The sequence below is a fragment of the Aspergillus alliaceus genome (assembly GCF_009176365.1).
Source record: "Aspergillus alliaceus strain CBS 536.65 unplaced genomic scaffold BDW43scaffold_29, whole genome shotgun sequence".
Lineage (NCBI taxonomy): Eukaryota > Fungi > Ascomycota > Eurotiomycetes > Eurotiales > Aspergillaceae > Aspergillus > Aspergillus alliaceus.
The window spans coordinates 83,441-107,679 of record NW_022474712.1 but is presented as its reverse complement, the minus strand read 5'-3'; the positions used below and the strand labels follow the sequence as shown (position 1 = coordinate 107,679).

Genomic DNA, 24,239 nt, shown 5'->3' with positions numbered 1-24,239 from the left:
GATGTGATCTACGGTTCATGTCTCGTAAGTCCACCAATTATACCGCAGTCTGGATTGCATTCCTAAGGTTCGTTTCGGGCCTGAAGACAATCTACCAGATCATGCATGTACTATCTATCTCATAGCCCCACAATACACCACATCACACGCCTTGTTCTCATGATTAGCATGTGCAGGGACGTGAACCTCTCCTGCTTGGTCCAACCGTGCCTAGATGGCATGGGTTTAGGTTGCTATGGTATTCAGACAGCCTTGACCTATTGAGGATGATCTAGGCCTGATAGGTGTGACTTTTGGGCATGAAACGACGTTCCACCGCTCGGTATATCGTGTATGGGACATGCGAGGAGAAGATTTCCCAGAGGCGGACGTGCTTAGCCCTCAAACTCTCCATTTCAACTGATCGCTACTTTGCGAATCTCACTTCTCACCCAACTTCGTAGTTGGCTTCCATCATAGATTGCTAAACCTCATCACGAGTGCAGTCAGCGCCTCCCTCATTTAATGCTTCGAATACATCTATACTAAGCACAGCATTCACCACTCCGACAGCTTCCGCGGTTTTGCTTTTTGTGATCAATAATTGCAAATACCCTTCGGCCTCAACTAACTTGAAAGGAGTTGGGTAACTGTGACTCGCTCGAGGGCTGTGTCCCATGGCTAGTCCCCTCCAGCTTGAGTTCTTTAGGGAGTACGAGTTTTCATACGCTATCTAACAAAGGTATGATGCTGGTTGTGATGTCTGACCCGTGGCGGTAGACAACCATGTCAGATTTCTAGACCGGTTACCATGGGTTTGCGAAGTACAGTGACATAAGCGTAATCATGTCTCAGCATGACGAGAATCGCTGGCTAACCTGTATATCTTTCGAGATGTGTAGATATACCTGGATATGCTATAGTGATAAGCAAATACTTCCCTTCGTAAGTCTGTACATTAGAAAGTTTCGTGCTTACCGAGCCTGTAATCTGTGCACAATGTGCTTCTAACCAGGCAGTTCATATCTGCCGGTCAGACTCTAGACGGATTCTTCAATAACTTGATTTCTCAATGGTCTATCGAAGTTCTAGCGTATCCAAATCTGGCAGTGAAGTCGAGCAACTTACGTGAATGATAAACCGCATCTTGATAATCCTTCTTTCTTGTTTATACGCATGATCTAAAGGAAAAATGTATGATCCACAAAATATGGCGATTCTTAATTACGGCACGAGAGAATCCTTGGTGATGTACATAAGGACGACGAGGAAGTTAACTAAAGATCATATCTTTGTACTTGAGTCTGGCTTTTTATTAATTTATTGTCAAATGAAGATTAGATAATTTGTGATAGGGTAATAAATTTATCCATCAGCCGAGGCTTCTACATACAAGTCCTTGGTCAATATATGTGTATAAACGCCTTCGTTGCACTCAGGTGAACACTCAAGCACAATCATATTCAAAGCAAAAACAGTCTGCATGCTATCTGACAGCATTATTGTTCGGTACAATCTTGTAGATAAGCGTAAAAACAAGGAGTCCCGTGCAGTGGTAGCATTAGTTACTAAATCTGTAGCGCCTGGTAGAATCCCTTCCGGTCCCAGAATTCAAGGAACCTGCTTAGCATTTGGGAATCGAAAGGCACATACTGAATGTCTGGTGCATCCTTCAACGCAGCAGCCGTATTCGAACTGTCATAGTGGGGCGTGTTCCTGCTGGTCTCGAACCTGGAGAGTCCGTTCAACACAGGCTCCTGCAATAGTGGCATAACCGGCAACAACGGGTTGTTCGTATCACTCGTCCTCTGCAACATGCGAACCCAATCCCAATAGGGAACACGCTTCAATGAATATCCAGCATTCCGGAAGACCTCAACAGTCTTTTCGAGGTCCACCGAGTCCTTAGGGTCAGGGGCAACTAGGCTGTATGATTTGCCGAGATTTTCGGTGCGAGAGGCGATGTGTAAGGTAGCGTTAACTACGTAGTCGATAGTAACGTACTCCATTCTCTGATTTGGAAGGATAGGGAATGCGCCCAGTTGAATACTCCCCACCATCAAACGGGCAAAGAAGTCATCTGGATTGCCAGCCCCGTTTCGGGAATCCCCGATGGTGAATCCAGGCCGATAGATGGCGGTGGGAAGCCCGCGATCACGAGCTCGACGCACCATCACCTCAGAAATCCATTTGCTTTGTGCGTACCCAACATCGAACGGTAGTGCTCGTACGTGGCGCTCAAGTGGCTCGTCCTCGAGGCATTTGCGGGTTCCAAGTACAAGGCCTGTCGGGCCCCAGACATCAATGCTGGACATGAAGTGAAATGCTTTTCGCCGTCCACTAGAAGCCAAGTCTATCATATTTTTAGTCCCAAGGGTGTTGGAGTCAAAGTGGGCTTGGTATGGATCGCAGAAGTTAACCTTGGCGGCGAGATGGAAAACAACACTCGCCCAGTTCGCCAACCAGTCAAATTGATCTGGTGGGAGCCCAAGCAAGTCAGAAGAAATATCGCCCGTTAAGACCCTTAGTTTGTGCGTATGGGGCTCTGATCTATCCCAGAGGTCATATTGCTCCAAGGTTGCCTGCACTCTATCTTGGGGTTCCATGCCATTTTTAGGCCGCGCGATGCACACAATTTCTTTCACTGTGGGCATCTGCAGGAATCGGCTGAGGAAGTTCACGCCAACAAATCCAGTGACACCTGATACGAAGACTCTCCCTTCGTTATCTGCCTGCCAGTCGGGTACGGTATACAGGTCGTCGGCGATCTTGGAATCCTCGATCCATTTATCTGTCTCGTCCGGTGCATTCCCGCCTTCGGTGAACTCGCCAAGGTAACTGACCAGATCGCGGAACCTGGAATTTTCATGCACAGCTTGCATAGGTACAACCTTTCCAAAAATTTCCTTCAGCTTTCCTATTAGAGCAGCGGATTGAAGAGATGTCCCCCCGAGTGCAAGGAAGTCATCATCATCGCTGATTTCTTTCTTGTTCAGTAAGGAGGACCAAATATGCTTCACAACACTCTCTGTGTCACTGCCATGGCTATTTGTCACATCCCCATTAGCGGCCTTTTGCTGGTCTCGTTTCTCTCTGTACTGCTGCTCTAACGCTTTCCGATCGACCTTAGCATGCTCTGTCAAGGGATACTCTGAAGAAAAGACAAAATCCTTCGGAACCATATAGGATGGCAACCTCTGTTCCAGATATTCAGAAAGGTTACGAGCACGGACTGTGTCAGCAACGGTGGGTATCACAAATGCCACAAGAAATGATTCTTCGCCATCATTTTGGGGTGTAATCTGTCGTACGATGGCACCGGACAACCAACCGCTTGCCAGGAGGGTCTGCTCAATTTCTCCTAATTCCACACGGAATCCACCCTGTTTGACTTGGTGATCTGCTCGACCAACGAACTCGAGCACATCTGGTGTAGTTGGGCGATACTTTGCCAGATCACCAGTTCGGTAATATCTGTTTCTACCGAGGGTTACAAAGCTTTTTTCATTCTCTTTCGGACGATTGATATATCCTATAGTCAAGCCAGGCCCTCCGAGCAGGATTTCGCCCGTCTCATCCGGCTTTGTAATGATCTTTAGGTTCTCATCCACAAGGCACAACTTGGTGTCCCCAGTTGGTTTGCCGATACCTATAGAATTATGTTGGAACTCCTCGGCTTGGATCTCGTGCATAGTAGAGTAGGTTGTTGCCTCCGTCGGGCCGTATGTGTTCCACAAATGCTTTGGGGGTGCGGAGGACTCCATGATCGCCTGTACAGCAGCAGAATTAGGCACATCACCGGCACTCAAGACATGCCTGACACCGCGGAAAGCGTTAGGGCAGGTGCGACCGATAATAGAAAGCAATGCCGCTGTCATAAAGGTTACAGAGATACTTTTCTCTTCGACGAATTCTCGAAATGCGAAGGGGTCCGTCACAACCATGCGAGGTACTGGGACCATAGTGGCACCAGCGACCAATGGAGCGAACACCTCAAACAGCGAAATATCAAAGCCCGGATTATTTATGAGCGTGACGCGATCAGAGGGCTCCAGCGGTGCCAGAGCTGATTTTGTCACTAGATGAATAATAGCTGTTTCCGGTATCTGGACAGCTTTTGGTTTTCCGCTTGATCCTGACGTAAAGATGATATGGCTGCGGTACTGATGGCCTGGATCATGGGTCGAACCGTCCACTTGGTTGTCTCTCGGCTCACAGGATATGTCGCCAGAACCCTGGCCCGATATGGGGATCACCGTATAGTCGGTGTCCTGGGCGGCGTCCTTCTCGTCAGAAAGAATATATTTGGCTCCGATATCAGCGAGCATATCAGCCCGACGAAGCCTGGGGGTAGATGGCTCCATCGGAACACATGTCAGTCTTGCTCTTATCAGAGCAAGCTGAGCAATGACGAGTTTGGAGCTGACTCCCTCTAAGATGCAGACCGGTTCCTCGGGGCTCAAGTGATAGCCCTTCAGTACGGAAACTAGCCTATCGACTTCTCGCTTGAGGTCCATGTATGTCATGCTCTGGTTATCATCTTGGATGGCGGTAGAGCCCGGCTTTTGGCTAGCGTGAATGGAGAGATAGTGATCCATTGTGGCGGGTACAATCAACGAGGAATGCGTTGAACAAGGGTTATAAACGAGCAAGGTCTTGACTCAAAGAAGTTTGGTGTTGCAGGCTTAGTCTTCGTGATGCTTTTGATAGAGGCTGTCCCTTGAACATTCTGTACCTGGTCTCGAAGTATTTCACGGCCTTATATACTTTGCGAACTGCGCTACAGCGCCTCCTACATGAATAGATGATAGCGATACGCGTCATTTAACTTACAATGACTAGTCATCTATGATAGAATGTGGCACTGTTCATGGCCAAAAGATGTTGCTTTACGTGTGCTGTGAAATAGCTGTAGCAAACCCAACTCGAAATTCGCGGAATTGGAACCCACCCATCATCGATTTCGGTCTAGTTTTCTGTCCAATGACACAACCTTCCAAACTAGGTCCCCGAGTATGCAATGACTAAATAAATCTTCAGTCAAGTTTTGGCAACATCAAGATTTAAAGGGCATGGAGGCCTATGAAGCTGTCAGGTGTCAAAAAGAAGGTTTGGGAGTTTCAAAGACGGGGGAGAAAGTATTGAGAACCACATTGGACAAACCGCCACTTGAACTTACGACACACTCCTAATATCCTGATTTTCAGCATCGAAGAAACAGGGACTTTGTGTGGTGGGGGGATGAATGATATAGATCCCATGGCCTTTCTCAAGACCGTGCCCGACTGCCGTGGCGAGGACCGGCATTCTGGAATCCACAGAATATGGGAACAAGCTTATGCCGGTAGAGTGGAAGCTAAAAAGCAACCGTGCATCAAGAAGTCGAGGAAGCATGGTTGGATCATCCTTGCGAGTAACGAAATCGATCGATCCTGCAATATGACACATACGTTCACTAGTAGCCTCTTGATTGGTGCAATGGGCATCTTTCAGCAGAGAGGAACCTTCGCAAAATGAGGCGCAGACTAGGCGAATCAGAAAGCCTTCTGCTACGGGTTTGGGCTTTTTCACATCACATGGACCAGAGGTTTTGGCATTAGTTTAGGGCATAGCCTTTGTAGATTTCTTAACTATTCGTACTGACTCTACTGACTCTAGGCCATAGTGGATAGCCACGTACCTTCCATATGATGTGTACCTCCAAGAGTCGTAACCTTGAGTTGGTATCGGTGGAAAATAATTAATTTGTGGCATTTTGGGTTTAATCAGGAACAATGTGCCGCGTTTGTTGCATTCACACTTCACCACAATATTGTGAGATAGGGTACAGTGCTCGATCAAGTGCGTTGCATGGCACGCTTGCAACAGAGGAATCTTCATAACAAAAACATAATTCAATTTACCGCTCTATATGTGCATGGATATCTAATTTACAGCATAGGCTTCAAGTCATCTGCAACCTTGAAAGGAGCAGCGGTCTTGCTGCGGATCTCATCAACTGAGACGCCTTCCGCGAATTCAGCCAGCGTCAGGCCCTCGATCGGGCTAACTTCAAACACGGCCAGGTCAGTGATGATCTTCCACACGCAGCGAGGGCCGGTGAGGGGGAAAGAGCACTCAGGCAAGATCTTGGGATTGCCCTTCTTGTCGACGTGCTCCATAGTCACAACGACCTTAGTCTTCTCGGGGTTGGCCACCAAGTCCATGGCCCCACCGACACCCTTCACCTTACCGGGAAGCATAAAGTTCGCAAGGTCTACATGTAGTTGTTAGAGTGTCAAGAGTAGGTTAGAACTCAGTCAGAAAACATACCTCCATACTGGCTCACTTGAAGAGCACCAAGCATAGTAAGATCAATACGTCCAGAGCGAATCATACCGAAGCTCTCGTGGGACCCAAACACAGAAGCACCACCGGCCAGAGTGACAGTCTCTTTACCAGGGTTGATGAGGTCAGGATCTTCCTCGCCAGGCTTAGGATAACCACCCAGGCCCAGAATACCGTTCTCAGCCTGGAGCACAACCTCAACGCCCTTAGGGAGATATGAAGGAGCGATCAGAGGCATTCCAATACCCAAGTTAACGTACATTCCGTCCCGAAATTCCTTGGCAGCACGCTTGACGATGCGCTCACGACGGGCGGTGGCTTCGCCAGAGCCTAGATATTGTGAGAAATGGCATTGAAACAGAAATAACGTAAATTAAATAATAAAAAAAAAATACTTACCAGCCTTAAGCATCTCGCTGGGGTCTTTAGCGAATGTGAGCTTTTCAATCTGCTTTTCACCTTGGCTCTGGATAACTTTGTTGACGTAGATGCCTTGCAAGTGGATATCCTCCGGGGCGATTTCCCCGACCTCAACGATGTGGTCCGCTTCAACGATGGTATACTTGGCGTTCTTAGCCATAGCCTCGTTGAAGTTGTTCATCGCCTTGCGGAACTGGCAGTTACCAAGCTTATCGGCCTTGTGAACCTTGACTAGTGCGTAGTCACCGAAAATCGCTTCCTCCAGAAGATAGTTCTTGCCATTAAACATACGAGTTTCCTTAGGCTTGGACGTTTCCGCCACAGTGCCATTTTTGTTATAACGTACGGGGAGTTCACCGGTTTGCACTGTCCAGCGTCAGCTCGCCTAGCTGGCCAAAAGAGTTGGAGATTACCAACCAATAGTTCCATAAGCCGCGGGGGTATAGAAAGCAGGGACACCAGCAGCACCGGCCGCACACTTTTCAGCAATGCTACCTTGGGGCGTGAGTTCCAATGCGAGATCACCGTTCAGGTACATTTTCTCAAAGACTTTGTTTTCACCGATAAACGAAGCGATCATTTTACTGATCTGTCTAGATTCCAGTAATTGTCCTGTTTCGCATTAGGATTCCACCTAACGATAACCCAGTCAATCTCATCTAACGACGTACCGAGACCAGCACCAGGCATTCCGGCATTGTTGGAGACAACCGTCAAATCGGTGATGTCCGGACGATCACGCACAGCATTGATCAAAGTATTTGGCACACCCGAGAAACCAAATCCTCCGACCAACAGCGTGGAGGAACCCTTCATATCCTTGACGGCTTCCTCAGCCGATTCACATAGCTTATCAATTGCTCTTCTTGAGGTTGAGACGGAGAAATTCCGCCGCCCTATTGGGCGGAACATTGAGAGGAAAGGTCGCGACATGGTGTCGACCAACCTTTGGACAATTGACTCAAAACGGTTGTAGGTATAAAACTGAAGAGAAGCAAGAGAGAGAAAAAGGAGAGAGAAGAACTAAAGGAATTAAAATATCTATCGCGGCAGCGCCGCCAATAGCGATAGCACGTCCCCCCAACATCACTCTCTATATCAAGAACAGCTCTATCTTCGGTTAGATGCAAAAGCCGACAAAGTGATTATCCGCCCCGTTCTTCGTAGACCGCTTTGCCGCCTCCCGAAGCCGATGGGTATTGAGTGTTACGGTACTGTGGAGGGAAGAACACTCATCCTGCGGAGGATGGAGACAACTTGTCCCTTGAATGAAAAGGCTTTTCAGAGATTAATATATCATACTTAAGGTACAACTCTTCCTCTAATCATATAATGACCATGGCCGATAACCCCTCAGAGCCCTGTCGATCTCCCTAATCGTGACAACCAGATCGCGATTGATTAGATAAGACCGTGAGGGATAGTTAGTTAGTTAATCGTCGGAAATGTCACGAATCCATCGTAAATTACCATTCCGACAACGGGATTCGCATCGGCAATGACCTTCATCGTTCCCCCTTGGATTTCCCCTCTTTCCTACCCGTTATCAAAGTTGTTCAATGCTGCTCACAATTCTGCGATTCTACTCACTTCATTTCCGCATTAACGTTGGCCACAACACCGCCAGCTGTTCGACAATATCAGTATATTTCCTCAACTCAACTAACTGAACAACGCTCTATGAACATGAACACACATCTATCAACTTTTTCTTGCGTTCGTTCCTATTTTCCTTAGGGCTTTCGACCATAAACAACATGGCAAGGAAGGTAAAGATGCAATGTTCGATTAGAGACTTCCTGCTTCACCTTTTGCATCATCGCCTGCATCTCCTCCTCACTCCAACCAAGAACCCGTGTGTAAAGCGCAGGGGTGTAAGCCTCAATGGCTTGCATTTCCCCGACAAACTGGAATTTCCCGATTTCTTTCATTTTCGCGTCTTTGGGCCAAGTTCCGATGGGGACCTATATCTCAGACCGAGTCAGGACACAGCACTCATGTACGGTTCGCTTACCCACCTTTAATATCGTTTCTGTAACTTCGACAAAACCAACATCTTCCAATTTCTGCTTCCACTGATTAACTTCATCCAAGGGCTTGCCGAACTTTCTGCCGGCATCGCGGATGTTTCTCATCCAGTCTTGGGCAGTCCCAGCCTGGTCAGCAGTATCATCATCCGATAAGAAATGGGCGCTGACAGCTTGGAGTTCAAAGTAGCCCCCCGAACTGGTATGGTTAAATGCTTGCTGGAAAAGTTTGTCGATGTTGCCTATGCATCCCGACAGTTCACGAGCATGGATGTAATCGAATGGTGTTTTATACACCCAGTCTGACTCAAAGTTGTCTATCTCGAACTGGCAATTCGGCGGCACCCTATAGAATGGCTGTGCGTAAGATCATACTTGGGACCACGGCACCAAAGGTAAAAACATACCATTTAGGTTGGATGGGGCTCAAGTCATTCCCAATCACACGGGCCGATCCATATTCACTATCCAGATCAGACATGTCAATCTCTGGCTAGATGAGGAATACTTATACACACTTACTCGGCAAAGTCGATGGCCCAGAGGCCAGTTCCAGTGCCTAGATCGAGAACATGCCGTGGGCTCTTGCCCAGAGGTGCGAGATGGAGCTTCCCTTCTAGTAGGAGAGAGTATATGTGATGCACTAGGCCCATGCGGTCTTGTTCCGCTTCGTCATTCGGCTACAAGGCCATTAGTAATAGGTATATTGAAGGCATCTAAGGATTGGATATATACCCCTATATATGTCCCCTCATGATAAGCATGATAACGGCGTCCGTTCTATTAAGCTTTCGTTAGGCCGAACCCGCTACTTGGTGCTTTCCATGCCCTTACCTCGTATCTAATATCCACAGAAGCGTTGTTTCAGCCAGACGAATATCTAGATGAAGGGTGCCTAATAGAATTCATTACCTGTAGTCGGTAATACTAGCGCTCAGAGAAGTCAAGCCGCTTGCTGAGGTCAGACGCCTACAGGGGGCAATTAGTTACACTATCCGACGTTCCCTGGGAAAAGTAGGAAACGAACGAGCAGTCATCATCATCGTTTTCATCGCCGGAGGAGTTATCCTACGCTATGTCAGTGGATGACACGAAGGTCTGGGGTGGGTTTTGGTGCTTGCATCGACTAGTATGGGATCAGCTCCGAGGACGGAAGAATAGTGTGCCTTTTGGGCGGTTTCTTCGGACATTGTGTTCAGGGAACAAGAAAATCGGTCGAAATCTTAGTATATACTGATATTAATTGAACTGACTGACCCCGGTCGGGCGGACATTGCCGCATTTATAAGAGCTGCTTTTACCAGTGCTTGACCCTTGACATACCCCTGTCAGTGGATTGCAGAATCGATCCAATAGTATGACGGTTCAATGGCCTGTTTCACTGGCATCGTGTCCACTCTTTCTTCCCTTGGCCCGCTCCTGTGCAGGCGTGATTTACTAAGGGCCACTAGCAGCCATGTTGAGTGGAACATGGCCTAAGGTGAGAGGTGCTATCTGGATTCGAGGGGTCGAGCGTAGCATGGCGAGCACTTGACCCAGCCAAATCATTAATATAAGTTGAGAAGCTGGTTGGTCAAAAGAGCGTTGGGTGACCCACTACGAGTTGATGTGAAAGAGTACTTTTGTTGACGCGCTAATTTCGATAAATACGATATCATCCCCCCCACCGAGCAAGGGTGATAGGAGACACCTTTACTCATGTGAGCAAGACGGTCCTTTCTCAACGATCCTCGGCATTTCGACTCCGGGATAAAAAGACGGGGTTTGGCTTTGTTGCTTTGTCAACCTCTGTTGTGCTGCGAAATGGACCTGCTTGTTATCGGCTTAGGGCATTTGATGTCAGTCAGCCACGCTAAAAGATGATGATTGAGTGAATTTGCGGAGTAACGACAATCCCCCCCGTCAGTACAACTCTTGGACTATGCCAGGTGAAACATGTAGCCACAACATAGGAGACGACAGTAGTTGAAACTTATCATGTTCAAATTAAAATAGATATTGATTTTAAGCCCATCGGAGCCCCACATGCAACGTGCGGCGCAACATTCTATGACATGATGAAGCGGAGATCGATCAATGTAACGAGCTTAAATTCATACTTTCTGAACAACCATACTTAAAAAGGTGTTGGATTTTGATCGGCAATTAAGATGCTTCGCAACTGCCGTCATATCCCCCGCTTTGCGAGTCAAAACGTGACTAGCTACGGTATTGCTACCACCGTATACTTGACTAATGTAACTGTGTTCATAGTTAAATCGCTACATAGGATTACTAATTTCTGTAATGATAACTGGGTAGGAGTGTTCTGCCTTAACTGGAGTACAAAATAATTAATAGCTTCCCCACGGGGTAGATGGGGCTACCACCACATTCGTCAGACCAAAATACGTGCATGTTATAGATCTAGCAATAAGCACTTCTTTTTTCTTTCCTCGGGGTTTCTTGCAGAGAAGGAGAGAAATCAGGCAAGTTTCCAGTCTTTCAACAATAGTCAATGACCGATGTTATTATTGGCTGCAGCCATCAAAAACGTGTATTCATCATACGGTACAGTACCTAGTAAAACCAGAACCTTTCCACTTTCCGCATGCCCGCGCATTATTATTCTTCTCTTTCTTAGCGTGCAGTCTCTTGACTTGACTTTTAGTACCTCTTCTTCCTTTCTCCTTACTATTACAAACTACTAGACTGAATTTGTTCACTCTCTTCTCCCTATCAAAGGCCATGCCCTCAAGCAAGTTTTCCATTGATCTCTCTGCCCTTGTAGCCCTGTAACCGCCGTCATGGTTATAAAAAAGTGCAACATCTGTGACCGTCGGTTTAAAAAGACTGAGCATTTCAAGCGCCATGAACGATCACGTTAGTCCACTCTAGTCAGATATGAGCACATCTTCCTTTTCTCCCAAAATCCGCTCTTAACATTCTAGTAGACACCAAAGAAAAGCCTTACGAATGCAATGTCTGCCATAAACGTTTTTCTCGAAGGTACGTAGCGTTGAAGACGGTGGATTTTCCTAATCGAGAGCCTGCACGCGTTCGACCGACGAGCGATTGTGACTTACAACTTCAGCGATGTTTTGAGCCGTCATGCGAAGGGCCATAATGACCCCGCTGCGCACACGACAAATAGGGTAACCAGTAAGCAACAGCCCTCTGTGCCATCTGGTCAAGGGTCCCATTTTCAACCGTCCAGTATCCTTGAGAAAGGCAAACAATTATTCCCCGGCATCCATCATTCGATGCAGACCCATTTAATAGAGCCTCACGACATACATGCCTCCGCAACAGCAGGCCATCCTTCCTCGTTGGACTTTCTGGCGGACGCCTCTACTCACCATGCTCGAGCCGAGCCTGATGTCAATCCAATGCTGGCTGTTGAACCTCAGACCTACTTTGAGGCGCCACCGACATACCAGCCATCCTACGGGGGTGCCATGATTGACCCCATGTTGAATGAATCACTCCAGCTGTGGCTGAATCCCTCCGATGCGGCTTCTTATCCCGAGTCCATGGAATTTGGACAGGACTCGAATCTCGTTATGGCTGAGCAGAATGCGGGCGTCTCCACAACTCAACGCTCCCAGCAACATGACGCTGGGTCCTCCACTGATAGAATAAGTGCAAACACCGGTGTAACCATCCCCAGTGAGAGATTTGCCAAGGTTCAGCACCATTGGCTGGGTCCATCGCATACCGGACGCCTCATTAGTAGTCTCTGGCGCGATGTGGCGTACAGCAACATAGACAATATTTTCGCGATGCAGTCTGGGCTGTCGCAAACTAGTTCGTCGAGCCTGCTACAAAGTTCGAGATATGGCCTAGATGAGGATTGCCGAAGACAGCTTCATGCAACGTTCGGGTACATGCGATACTATAACCAGCAAAGCCGTGGCCCAATCAACACTCCTCCGCCAAATGACTCTGCACTCATTGCTCTCCCAAACTTCCCTCCTGCCGAAATTCTAGACATGGCACTTGACGTATACTTTCGCAACTTTCATCCACTCCTACCATTTGTCCACCTCCCGACATTCTCCGCCAAAAACATGAATATTTCGGTGCTTCACGTCATGTGCTTGATTGGGATGGCCTTACTAGGAACTCAGGGTACCGCTTCTTTTGTCTCTAAGAACTTTACTGTAAGTCATGGTTTTTGAGACTCCTTACCGCAGTCATACTCTAATCCTCCTTTCTGATAGTTTGTTCTTGAGAAACTCTCTGCCGAAATGGCAAGATGCTCCGTCGGAACCGAGAGCTTAGGGAGCACTATGTCTGCCTTTGCAGCAGCGATTCTGTTTCTAAATCTAGCCGCCCTGACTGGGGTATGGATATAACCCTACGGTTCACCTGAAGCGCGACTGACCACTAATGCGCTTATAGGAGAAAGGTCATATTGAGAACAGTCAGATGCTCTATGTCAACCTTGTGTCGGTAGGTACGGAAATCTACTCGTCCTTTTGCTACTAACACATGATAGATCGCACAAAGACACGGGTTATTTTCAGCTACCGAAGGTCAATTGCTCGACAAGAGTCTGTTCGAAAGTATCTCAGATAACGATCTCAAATGGAAAGCTTGGAGCAAAGTGGAATCTGTCAAACGGTCCGTCTCCTGACACAATTGGGAATATAGGCACACACTGACCAGTCAGGTTGATTGCTGGACTACTCATGCTGGACGCCTGGTGTTCATCCTTCCTATCTACGAGTCCTATAATTGTGCCCGATTCAATTCAACTGATTCTACCCTGCAGCGAAGCACTATACGAAGCCAACAATTCAATGCAGTGGATGCAATTAGTTCGCGGGGGGCAGTGCATGCTGATGCCCACCGTAGTATCTCCATCAGAAAATGTCGAAATCGCTGCACTGGACAGCCATATTGATAGATTTGGTATGAACGGGGTATTATCAATAGTGCAGCTTCGGCTTTCCGAGTCATACCATCGCCTCCTCTCCAAGCGGGCTAGTTATCCTTTCGCTCCATGCCATACCTATGCCATGGATGGCCGTGCAAGGTGTCTCTCGGCCCTTCAATTACAGATAGCTAGCAAGTATGGTCGGAATCTAGACCGCCTCGATCCGAACGCGATTATCTTGTGGGATAATATGTGTATGAACCTCACGGCTGACATTCAAATATTCGAGCTGGCTGCTGGACGTGCAGGTCCAGACCCGGCGCGAAAGGCTCTCGACAACATTGCTGCTTGGTCGCAAACACCAGCGGCTCGGAGGGCTTGTATGCATGCAGCCCACGTATACAAAGTTATGATCAATCGCAAAGCATCGGACCCCATTACATTTCATTCAGTCGTGTCTCTATTCTCCGCAGCGCTTGTCCTAGGCTTGTACATATACACGGTGCCTAGGAGTGCTGAGCCACAATCTGGCAGCACCCCAATCGAACTTCTGGATGATATAGATTGGAATAATCTGGGCACAGAGGGGTTTACCAGTTTTATGGAACCCAACGGATCTCACTCGTCTGTGGCAACTCACAATCCAGTGGTGGACTTCATTCGAAACGGAGGCACTGTTTATCTTCGCGGGGCCCCTTTTCAGGGTGGATATCAATCGGCGCGACGAATTCTACTAGACTATGCGGGCCTTTTGAAGGATACTGGAAAATGGAGCGTTCGAAAATTTTCACACGTGCTCTACATAATGAGTGACGTACTGATGGATACGGACTGAACCTGCTGTTTGGCCATTGGCAAGAAATCATCGCCGGGGAGTCTTAGAATATACTAAGCAGTATATGGAGGATGTCCACTCTCTATCTGAAGAGTAGCAAATTATTTGTTCTCAATAAGCTATACTCACAGGTGTCGATCGAGAGTCCATCGATGCCACGTCACCAACTAGAGCTGATTCGTATAACTCTCGTTCAGTGATACAGGTGAAAAATTCTGTGTGGATCGTGCACATTGATGGCATAGCATATATCTTCATTTTGATCTAATAAAGACTACGCTGGAAAACAAGACAGAAAGGATCGTATCTCGTCACACCTTGTCAATAACACCATTGCAGCAACATCCCTATGCCATCCAGCTCCTATTCTTAACTCTCTGCCACAATTTCTCCATTTCATCGTTGGAAGCGAGCACAGAGAGCGTATAATTCCCATTGTCGCTCAACTGTGACTCCCCTTGGGGTTCTCCAGCGAGCACAACCCTTGATAGACCACAAAAGCCTTCCGCATACCATTCCGGCTCCGACCCGTCGTCACTCCGCGCCTCGAAATGTTCACCTTCACCACCAATCCCGGATAACGGGTGTGCTTCGCGGTACTTGGGTAGGCTCAGTCCATTGCACCGCGCATTCGGCATGTGCAGCACGTTATCAAGGACCAAGGTGTTGGTCTGATTATCGCCTGAGCGTCGTCGAACGCGCAACTCCACACTCCCTACGCCCAGGACGCGTGAGCCGGCGACCTTGCCCGGTGCTCGTCGATAGCTCCGGAATGTCGAGCGGTTTTTGGCGTAGTGGCAGTTACCATCTGTAACGATCCAGTCCCAGCATCTGTTGTATGTGTTGGATTGTTTAGATTTTGACTGAGATTTGGACTTGGACCTTTTCGAGGGCTGAGGTTGAGAGTATGGGTTGTGACGGTGGGGGTGCTTCGAGTCGCTACGATCTGATGTTTGACCTCGCATTGTCGTTTATTTTTATTCTTCCTTCTTTTCTTTTCTTTTTTTGATTATCGAAGTCAGTACTCTCAGGTAAAATGTAAATACACGACGAGTAAGAATGAGGCCGAGTGAATGAAATACAACAATGGAAATGAATGTATGTACAAGTCAATTGAACCGTGGCGAACAACGTCCCCCTGGAGAATATAAACGAGTAAAACAATGCGATCCAACAACCATGGGGGTTCCAAATCACTCGTACAATGGAAAGTGTTGACGTAGGTTAAGACTGGATGGCGAATTGACTCTGTTTGGTTACCAATAAAGCATGCGAACAAGCTTAATAAGGTGGAGCGATGAGTAACTGCTTCATAATCCCCCAGAAGGGTTCACACTTGTTACATTGACAGTACAGATCGACCAACATATCGAGGATATGGTATCTTTCTTTCTTGCTTGTTTTAGAAAAGTTGTCTATGCTATGCGTCTATGTATGTACATCGGGTATATGTATGTATATGGTGAGCTAGATACGTACTAGACCATGATTACTATCTCCCATACAGTAGCCCTTCGACCATCTCTCCTATGGCCAACGAACTCGTCAGTCCCGGACTCTCAATCCCCAAAAGGTTAACAAACCCAGGAAACCCTTCCTCTTCCTGAATGATGAAGTCCTGGAACCCTTTGCCCACGTTCACGGCCCCACCACGCCCCAACTTGGGTCGGATCCCACAATAGTCCAGACTGATGGCACCAGGGTCCACGTTAGGTAGATACGCCTTGATCTCCGGGAGCGCCTGCTCCAGCCGGGCGGGACTGGGTTTGAGATCGTTCGGGTCATCCACCCATTCCACGTCGGGGCCGAATCGTATACGGCCGCCGAGGTCCAGAGTTAGATGGGTGCCTAGGCCGCCATGACCGGGCAAAGTAGCCGGGTACACCAGGACGGAGGTTTTCGGGAACGACGCCGAGTAAGAGAAATAAGTGCCCTTTGCGTAGTACGGGGTACGGTGTCGGCCAGCCGGGAGAACCATATTATTGATAGAGCAAGCGTAGTTCCCGGCGCTGTTGATCAGCGTCTCGGCCGTGATGGACGTCTCTGTGCCATCGCTCGTCTCAGCCGTGATCCGGTACCCATCCTTCCCGCCATTCAGCGCCTCGATACCCGTTACATCCGTCAGAAACGCACAGTCGCCGCCCCGGTCTTCGAAGTCCCCTTGCAAATAGGTCATCAAGGAGTGACTGTCCACAATCCCGGTGGTGGGACTCTCGACGATCCCCGCTAGGGCCTGCACCTCCGGTTCTAGAGCCTGTGCTTCAGCGCGCCCGATCAGCCGAGTCGGGACGCCTATGTTTTGCGCGTGGTCATGCGTGGCTAGAGCGGCGGCCCATTGCTCTTGAGTCTGCGCCACGATCCATTTCTTAGTGTTGCGGTGGGGGATTCCGTTGCGGGCGCATAGATCGTACAGCAACTCTTTGCCTCGGATGCAGAGCTTCGTCTTTAGGGTATCGGCTCCGTAGTACAGCCCGGCGTGGATGACCTGCGCATAAATTAACCCAATTGGTGTCAGTGTTATAGTCTAGAGTCATGATTCCTAATTCGAAGGGGGGGGTGGAGACACGAACCTCAGAATTACGACTGCTGGTCTCCGTGCCTGGTGCATCGTGCCTCTCTAGGAGAATGGTTGATGTGCCCTCTCTAGAGGCCAATTGCCGGGCAACCGCTAGACCAACCACGCCGGCACCGATTACCTTGTTGCCTTTATGAGTTTTTGTCTTCATGATTGCGATCGTGGGGGTCAAGTAGGGGTATTTACCGCATGAGTGACATCGGCACTAGATGCTCGCCCGCTGGAGAAGCTGCGGCGCGGGGCGAGGAGCTTCTTGGAGATGGAGAGACTTGCACGCGTAGTCATTGCCTCTGAGATACGGTGTTTATTCAATTCAGGGGGCTCATTGACCACGGAGTAGTAGGAGGGGAATTGATGTCAATGGCGGAATTGTTGAGCTGGTGCAATGCCGATCGGCGATAAGCGTGCGGCGATAAGAATGTTGGTTCTAGGCTCGATTGAGTAAAAGCTCAGATGACAATCGCTGTATCTACTTATGGCTTAGTAGTTACTGTGCAGATGCATAAATTAGTCCAATCAGTTCGGATCGTGCTAATCATTTACTAGAGGGATGGATGCACATTGATTCATATATTACTGAGATATAGATATCGGAGTGAGTATAGTCGAGGCTACTATCCATTATGTCCTGAGCGCTTAATATATACTGGAAGCATCTAACCACGCTTTCCAACGTTCTTGAGCATTTCGTCCAAATGCTAAACACCATTAGCCCACAGCCTGTGTATAGGGACAAGAGTGTACAACTTACCCGCTTTTGTTCGATTGCTAATTTGCCATGGGTATCCTGTCGGACGTCAATAAGAGTCCTGTCCTTCCGGGTGATGGTAGTCAACATACGCTAATGATAGTCAAAATCAAAGAATAGTTATTGAATAGAAACCTCTCCCGTCTCTTCGCATCTCCGCCAATCCTACTAAGCTTTGCGAGAAGGTTATCAAATTCGGTGGCTAATCGTGATAAGCTATTGGAAACCGGCTCGTCGTCTCCGGCTTCGCTACTCAGCACTAGAATGCCATGCAGCAGCTGGCCAAACCTCTGCGTAAGAAAATGAGGCGCTGACGATTTGTTCAAGTCATCGCCTCCCGCTAGAGATAAGGCGGTTACAGCACTTCGGCCTGTGTGCGAGGCTACCCGCTTCAAGGACTCGCAGTGGAGGTCCATAATAACTTGGAGCCGAGGCCAGAGCTGCATATTCACGCCGTTGATGTACGTGTCCGCAACGGGCACTTTCCGACGTTGGAGCTCAAAAGCGGCCTGTTGATTCAATCGGACGCAGATAAGAACTCCTAGAGAGTCGGTCGTATGTTCGATTAGCTGTTTGGTCAATCCTTGCCCAAGAGCAAAGACGGGGTCAAATATTTCGACCGCTTTGCGGGATATCTGGTGGAAAGACAAGGTGGAGAACATCTCGGTCATAAAGGAGTATTCTGCAGAGATATTGTCCATCAGAGCAAGGTTGAAATTCCTGAAAGGGACCTCGATTCCGTGGAAAGAAGTGTCCTCCTCCGCCACGTACGATGATATGGCCATGTGATTGCCAGTCCGCAGAATTTCAATTCTTCTTCCAAGAGAGAATGGGTCGTGCGCCGCGGCACCAGTCCGCCCACCAGGGACGAAATTGCCTAAAGAGGGGTCAGACCCTATGGAAGAAGGGGGTAGATGAGGAGCTTACCTGACTTTGGAGCTGAAGGATCCCCCCCCAGAACCTCATTCCGATCGCTGGGGTATACCTTGATTTTCTCAAGCGCGTGGAGATAGCGAGTAAAATGAGATAAATAGTACCACCGCATCGTGTTAACATAAGCCTGAGTAATCTCTCCGGAAAGAGTTGGATGTGCTCGGGATACGTAACTGTACAAGTCCTTGAACTTCACGAGGCGCTGTTGTTGGATAATCTGGGCATTGATGTTCGGGGAACGCAAGGCTCGAATCTGTGAGACCAAGTAGTCTCGGATTCTCTCAACTGCTTTCTTCTTAATATCGCCCAGGAGGGGGCGCACATCCTCGACTGACTGGACACTGCTAGGGCTCTCAATCTTGATTTCTATGCTGGCTGCTCGGCTCTCAATCTCGTTCAGCGCCTTGACCCAATTCTCGTCAATTGGCCCTTCTACAATTAGTCGAACGGCTTTTGGAGAAATACAAATTTCTTCCACAGCGGGTCCCAAAAGCTGTTCTACATTCCGACGATTCGCCAACATCGCGTTTAGCTGTACGGAGCGAGTTTGCAGCGTCTCAATCTCAACCGAGACTGCTCCGAGTTCTGTCTGAAAGTCATTCAGGTATTTCTCTACCGATTTAGCAACATCGTCACAGCCCGTGATGGCTGAATGTAGGTCCTGAAATTTATCTCTCTCCTTCTCGAATTGTTGAATGGTTTGCGCCCCAACATCGCTAGTCGAAACTCTCCTCGGCTCATCGGATCTCGTAACGAATTCTTCAAGGCTCAGATTTCCAAAGTCAACATCCACCTCCAAATGGGAAGGCTTTGTTTCCAAGATAGGAGATGCGATAGAGGATCCCGCTTCTACCGGACTTCCTTTCTGCTTCCTAATAATATCATTTAGTACATCGAGTGGATCGGCCACGTTAGATGGGCGGAGCTTCGTCGTAGTTTGTTTCAATAATAGATCATCGCCACGCTGCGTCGCGGATAAAGAAGTGGCCGAGTCACTAGGGGTGAGGAGATTGGATAATGACGATCCAGGTCGACTCGGTTGAGGGCGGCTGTTCTGCGTATAAGGGAAGAGCCGAGAGGCCGACCGGCGTGGAAGAGGAGAATTGCTGCGACTATCGATTGGAGGGCCGGAGGGAGTCGAATGGCCAGATATGCGGTCAAGCCACATTGTGGAAAGCCAGCCCGGAGAGGCGTGCGGATATGGAGCAGTCGTCCACCGGCCTCATTGAGAAAGGCCGGTCTGGGAGTAAACCTGCCGAGCACGCCGTGGGACTGACAACACTTTTTGAGGGAAAAAAGACAGAAAGTGGAGCTTCGCAGGAGGTACAATGAAACCAGAGGGTTTTAGAAAATACGAAAGAAAACGAAAGAAAACGAAAGAAATGAGGTCAGTATAAAGCAAGTAGGACATTTAGGAGAGTTCTCTCCAGAGGTAGATAGAGAGCAGTACACTAACCAATGGTCGAGACGCTACGGCGACTTGTTCAGACCAGAGACGTCGCACATCCGAGGCTAGGCTCGTTGCAGTCTAGCGACAGCGAAACCCCGCCACAACAAAATACTTTTTTTTCATTCGGCAGTTTGTCCATTTCTCTCTCCGTCGCTTCATTTTCTAATTTTTCTCTCTTTTCCCCCTCTCTTCTCTTCATACTCAATTTTTTTCCCTCCTTTTACCTCTCTATCTCATCTTCCCCCGACGTTGTCATTCACTACAACAAAAACGACACCATGGCTGACGTATGTGTACCCCGTCTCTAACCATGCTATCTTATTGTCGTATATTCGCTGTTTTCAGCCCCGCATTTCGATCCCCTCCGTGGTCTAATCTTGCACGCAAATGGAGATGCGAATCCCTCTGGTTATCACAAACATTTTCCGTGCATTTTGATCTGACAGCATTTTCTCCATCTAGACATTCGACGATGATCACCAGGGCGTTGATTCCGGTGCCTCCACCACCTTCCCCATGCAGTGCTCCGCTCTGAGAAAGAACGGTCACGTTGTCATCAAGGGCCGCCCTTGCAAGATTGTCGACATGTCCACCTCCAAGACTGGAAAGCACGGTCACGCCAAGGTCCACCTTGTCGCTCTCGATATCTTCACCGGCAAGAAGCTTGAAGATCTGTCCCCCTCCACCCACAACATGGACGTCCCCTTCGTCAAGCGTACCGAATACCAGCTCGTAAGTAAACCACGGAAGCAAAAGAAACCGGAAGTCTGTCCGGGCGCGGCTGTGTTTGTACTGATCTCGTCTAGATTGATGTCACCGACGATGGCTTCCTTTCCCTCATGGATGACAACGGCGGCACCAAGGACGACGTCAAGGTTCCCGATGGAGAGCTCGGTGACAAGATTAGACGCATGTTCACCGAGGAGGGCAAGGACTGCAGTAAGTAATCGATGTCTGATTTCACTGCTCGGCCCGGTTTCTAATAGTCTCATAGATGTCGTTATCCTCACTGCCATGGGTGAGGAGTGCGCCATGGAGTGCAAGGAAGCCCCCAAGGGCAACTGAATCACTGTAACCATGGACTCTTTTCCTGCTCCGCTCGCCTTTGTGTGTTCCAAGGCATTCTTGAAGTTAGCCTCTTCGATAGTGCAAGATGCGCCGTTTTGGGCGAGGTGCAACCTGGCTCTTGTATCGGTAGATTAGCCTTGGATTGTGTAGCAAAAGAAGGTTGCGCTTATTTGGCAGCGTACAGCGAACCAGTCTTAGTCTTGAGTCCAGCTTTCACGATATTTTGACGAATACCAAAAACTTCAGTGGCTCTATCTATTTATTGATTAATTCATCTCTATGCGCTTCCACCTTGTAGTAGTTAGGAAGAATAAAAGTAAAGTACTAATTTATAAGGAAGAAAAGAGAAAGAGAAAAAGAAAAAGAAACTGTCACATGTATGTATTCAAACAGTGCATTGTTCTTTATATATAAAATAAATAGATAGCAATAAAGGGTAACAAAGGTGTTCTGTCATAAATGTTTCTGTATTGGTTTTACGGCCCTGTGATCCAAGTTATGTATCAGAGAAGGGGGAAAAAAAGTCTGCCCGCATTCAATCAACCCAACGTGTACCAACACAACCAGAAGGTCGATGGCCTTTATCCTCAGTATCCCAATGAAATAAGAAACCCCCATGGACTACACTACCCGAGGGGTCTGTGGACAGGAAGGGTGCCGTGAGACACGGTATTATCTCGACAATGGCCTCTGGTTTTGCCGGCGGGGTCATCAGCAGGAGGTATGGATTCCCCCGTAACCTAAGTCAGCTAAGTCCATTTTCACCATGTAAAAAACTAATAAGTTACCTCTAGGGTCGACAAGTCGAGGAAGAGCCCGACGACTTTGGGACGCAAGGCAAGACGTATCGGGTGAAGAAGGTTGTGGCCGAAAAGGGTCCAAAGAGTATGACTCCGCCAATCGGGCTGAACGTCCGTCAAGTGCTAATGAATTCGCGTCAGCGTATCGTGGCCGACAGGCATACAGCCTCTTTCTGCAAGTGTATCAGTTGATCCTCTGGAAGCAGTGCCATGCCTTGGTGCAGGACCGAGGCTTTCCGGCTCAGTTCGAGGTGCTTACTCCCTATTAGCATGATGTTATTCCACGTCGTCAGCTGACAATCAGTGCGCAGCATGTCGTCCGTGACCTGTGGGCTCTTCGCCTTGAAACCTACTCGGACAAGATAAACAATCCTTCTGAAGGCGAGGAAGAGCCGGAGTTCTTCAGCTCACAGCCATCGGTGGGCCAGGAGGAGCCTAGCATTATCAAGTTTGGAGGAAAGAATCTTCAATGGCCCCGGCTAGTTGACTCTGTCGGCCTCTGTTATCTGGGGGCCTTATTAATGCGACTTCCCGTCGGTATTGGGGACTTTCACCGGTAAATCTTGAGATGGCTATCGCATGGTAATCGAACGATCTGACTTCCGCGCTCTAGGATGATCATGTGCGGAGAGATCCCTTACATTCGGGTAACACGGTCAATTCCTCGTGAAATGAGAGACAAATTGCCCCAGCAGTTCCTCTCGATCATCGAGACCACGGTCAGTATCGTCAACCTCGTCACTAGATTTATTTTGCTAATCCCCTAGCAGAGATTGCTCAAAGCCGAACATCTCCAGAAGGCTGTGCTGCAGCTGTCTCTCCTATATCGCCGCAAATTTGGGATGCAGTTCCCAGCTTTGAACCTGCCACCGATATTATATCGGCATATTAGGAGACTTGCTCTTCCAAGTATGGAGCAATGGCCACTCAGATATTCAACCCATGAACTAACGTATTGCTTAGTTGACGTATACTCTGCCGTGAAGAGATTGCAGGATCTTCTAGGCTTCTCTTTGGAATTCCCAAACAGTTTTGCCGGTAGGACTAGGCTTCTTGACCTCCCTGAGATCCAAGTGATCACCCTTATTGTCATATCTACTAAGCTACTTTTTCCCTTCGACGAGATCAAAAGATATCCGGCCTCAGCAAAAGAGCCCACCACTCAAGTGATTGACTGGAAGCTCTGGGCCCAAGAACAGCGACATTATGATAGCCGAGAAACTGCTGGGGGTAGAATTGGGAAAGGCAATGAAGTCTTAGTGAATGAGCGTGATGTGTTCGACATGACGCCCAGCCAGTTGGATGAGTATATGGATTGGTACGAAAACAGCTGGCTAGACAATAGCAGAGGTACGATTAATTTTGGGTAAATCGCTTCTTTCTCATCACTAACGCGAATTTACAGTAGCAAATCCATTGAGCGACTTGTTCCCCACTGGCCCAGCCAGTGTGGACCCCCAAACAGCAGCTCCTCTGGAGGAGAACAACGAGGAAGCCATAAGCTCGATGCTAAAAAGGGTTACACAACAACTCCAGCCTCGGAAAGTGATTCTAGAGGACAACACGGATACCCCTCGACCGGGGTCATCGTACGTGCGCTATAAAATGGAGTCTGATTTACCAGAGACCGCCCGATCTTTTTACGAGACGGCAGCAAAAGTGGCCGGGATATCTCTATCTACCCTCGTCAGGGCCGTCTCTCAAGCCGAATACAAGATCACGCGATGGTTAGAAGATCAGAGACGCATTGAGCTTTATGGGGATGCTGCAGGCATGGAGTTCGCGAAATTCGATAGCTCTGATGACATGGGAGAAGACATGACCGATTCTGAGGACAGTTCTTGACACGTTGTTACCTTTCTATCTGGCATATATTCGTCAAGATTCTCGATTTTAACTACTCGGTCCTTTGTCTCTACGGTGGCTCACACTGTGCTCAGTTGATACCTCCATGGCCTGACATGCATAGGAGCCCTGCGCAACGAGTTATAGAATATGCGGGGTGAATTGTATCCACGTCGAAATCAATGTTAAATAGTATCATAGGTGGATACTGTACACTTTGTAATGGGACAGTAATACCAATCACAACACAGTGATGAATCTTATCTCGCAATATTTAGGGCAAAACAAACGATGAGAAGGGAAAGGGAAGGGAAAAGGAAACGCAACGCCATAATAGATTGTTTCCAGCGACTCCTGCGTATCATTTGTAG

At 48.3% G+C, this 24,239-nt stretch overlaps 8 protein-coding genes across 8 annotated transcripts; 3 read left to right on the top strand and 5 right to left on the bottom strand.

Annotated features, from left to right (window-relative positions):
- Positions 1–1,547: 1,547 nt before the first annotated feature.
- BDW43DRAFT_312222 (non-ribosomal peptide synthetase) lies at positions 1,548–4,577 on the bottom strand (the record flags this gene model as incomplete). The annotated part of the gene is made up of 1 exon (XM_032047328.1): positions 1,548–4,577. The coding sequence occupies one exon, from the start codon at positions 4,575–4,577 to the stop codon at positions 1,548–1,550; it is 3,030 nt and encodes a 1,009-aa protein (XP_031899059.1).
- A 1,243-nt stretch (positions 4,578–5,820) lies between these two features.
- On the bottom strand, positions 5,821–8,000 carry BDW43DRAFT_110923 (3-oxoacid CoA-transferase). Its single transcript, XM_032037916.1, has 5 exons — positions 7,398–8,000; positions 7,144–7,338; positions 6,706–7,092; positions 6,292–6,636; positions 5,821–6,235 (listed from the first exon to the last, which is right to left on the bottom strand). Exons 1-5 carry the CDS (start codon positions 7,657–7,659, stop codon positions 5,910–5,912), a joined length of 1,515 nt encoding a protein of 504 aa, XP_031899058.1. The 5' UTR covers positions 7,660–8,000; the 3' UTR covers positions 5,821–5,909.
- Positions 8,001–8,459: 459 nt separating this feature from the next.
- On the bottom strand, positions 8,460–9,943 carry BDW43DRAFT_312220 (class I SAM-dependent methyltransferase; the record flags this gene model as incomplete). Its single annotated transcript, XM_032047327.1, has 9 exons — positions 8,460–8,690; positions 8,745–9,099; positions 9,161–9,217; positions 9,276–9,433; positions 9,489–9,533; positions 9,588–9,594; positions 9,666–9,722; positions 9,781–9,821; positions 9,881–9,943. 9 exons carry the CDS (start codon positions 9,941–9,943, stop codon positions 8,460–8,462), a joined length of 1,014 nt encoding a protein of 337 aa, XP_031899057.1.
- A 1,422-nt stretch (positions 9,944–11,365) lies between these two features.
- On the top strand, positions 11,366–14,623 carry BDW43DRAFT_110762 (FTFMHR domain-containing protein). The gene is made up of 8 exons (XM_032037915.1): positions 11,366–11,615; positions 11,687–11,741; positions 11,827–11,894; positions 11,964–12,895; positions 12,956–13,078; positions 13,137–13,187; positions 13,234–13,358; positions 13,510–14,623. Exons 1-8 carry the CDS (start codon positions 11,540–11,542, stop codon positions 14,447–14,449), a joined length of 2,370 nt encoding a protein of 789 aa, XP_031899056.1. The 5' UTR covers positions 11,366–11,539; the 3' UTR covers positions 14,450–14,623.
- Positions 14,624–15,528, bottom strand: BDW43DRAFT_110733 (uncharacterized protein). Its single transcript, XM_032037914.1, has one exon. The coding sequence runs from the start codon at positions 15,412–15,414 to the stop codon at positions 14,797–14,799; it is 618 nt and encodes a 205-aa protein (XP_031899055.1). The 5' UTR covers positions 15,415–15,528; the 3' UTR covers positions 14,624–14,796.
- Positions 15,529–15,941: 413 nt separating this feature from the next.
- Positions 15,942–19,873, bottom strand: BDW43DRAFT_301103 (putative GARP complex subunit (Sac2); the record flags this gene model as incomplete). The annotated part of the gene is made up of 6 exons (XM_032044998.1): positions 15,942–16,934; positions 17,020–17,145; positions 17,211–17,312; positions 17,776–17,811; positions 17,865–18,649; positions 18,700–19,873. 6 exons carry the CDS (start codon positions 19,871–19,873, stop codon positions 15,942–15,944), a joined length of 3,216 nt encoding a protein of 1,071 aa, XP_031899054.1.
- Positions 19,874–20,251: 378 nt separating this feature from the next.
- Positions 20,252–21,663, top strand: BDW43DRAFT_279671 (Eukaryotic translation initiation factor eIF-5A). The gene is made up of 4 exons (XM_032042338.1): positions 20,252–20,442; positions 20,618–20,887; positions 20,962–21,094; positions 21,150–21,663. Exons 1-4 carry the CDS (start codon positions 20,434–20,436, stop codon positions 21,218–21,220), a joined length of 483 nt encoding a protein of 160 aa, XP_031899053.1. The 5' UTR covers positions 20,252–20,433; the 3' UTR covers positions 21,221–21,663.
- Positions 21,664–21,755: 92 nt separating this feature from the next.
- BDW43DRAFT_279668 (TFIIB-type zinc finger domain-containing protein) lies at positions 21,756–24,190 on the top strand. Its single transcript, XM_032042337.1, has 8 exons — positions 21,756–21,944; positions 22,018–22,108; positions 22,165–22,274; positions 22,335–22,579; positions 22,637–22,742; positions 22,794–22,932; positions 22,987–23,373; positions 23,429–24,190. The coding sequence occupies exons 1-8, from the start codon at positions 21,840–21,842 to the stop codon at positions 23,866–23,868; spliced, it is 1,623 nt and encodes a 540-aa protein (XP_031899052.1). The 5' UTR covers positions 21,756–21,839; the 3' UTR covers positions 23,869–24,190.
- Positions 24,191–24,239: the final 49 nt, after the last annotated feature.

Coding starts and splice junctions, on each gene's coding strand:
- BDW43DRAFT_110923 (XM_032037916.1), bottom strand. CDS start 7,659: ATGTCGCGACCTTTCCTCTCAATGTTCCGCCCAATAGGGCGGCGGAAT. Junction 7,339..7,397: donor AATGCCTGGTGCTGGTCTCG/GTACGTCGTTAG, acceptor AATGCGAAACAG/GACAATTACTGGAATCTAGA. Junction 7,093..7,143: donor CGCGGCTTATGGAACTATTG/GTTGGTAATCTC, acceptor GACGCTGGACAG/TGCAAACCGGTGAACTCCCC.
- BDW43DRAFT_110762 (XM_032037915.1), top strand. CDS start 11,540: ATGGTTATAAAAAAGTGCAACATCTGTGACCGTCGGTTTAAAAAGACT. Junction 11,616..11,686: donor CAAGCGCCATGAACGATCAC/GTTAGTCCACTC, acceptor ACATTCTAGTAG/ACACCAAAGAAAAGCCTTAC. Junction 11,895..11,963: donor CACGACAAATAGGGTAACCA/GTAAGCAACAGC, acceptor TCCTTGAGAAAG/GCAAACAATTATTCCCCGGC.
- BDW43DRAFT_110733 (XM_032037914.1), bottom strand. CDS start 15,414: ATGCGAGGTCAAACATCAGATCGTAGCGACTCGAAGCACCCCCACCGT.
- BDW43DRAFT_279671 (XM_032042338.1), top strand. Junction 20,888..20,961: donor AGCGTACCGAATACCAGCTC/GTAAGTAAACCA, acceptor GATCTCGTCTAG/ATTGATGTCACCGACGATGG. Junction 21,095..21,149: donor CGAGGAGGGCAAGGACTGCA/GTAAGTAATCGA, acceptor ATAGTCTCATAG/ATGTCGTTATCCTCACTGCC.
- BDW43DRAFT_279668 (XM_032042337.1), top strand. CDS start 21,840: ATGGACTACACTACCCGAGGGGTCTGTGGACAGGAAGGGTGCCGTGAG. Junction 22,580..22,636: donor GGTATTGGGGACTTTCACCG/GTAAATCTTGAG, acceptor TCCGCGCTCTAG/GATGATCATGTGCGGAGAGA. Junction 22,743..22,793: donor TCTCGATCATCGAGACCACG/GTCAGTATCGTC, acceptor ATCCCCTAGCAG/AGATTGCTCAAAGCCGAACA.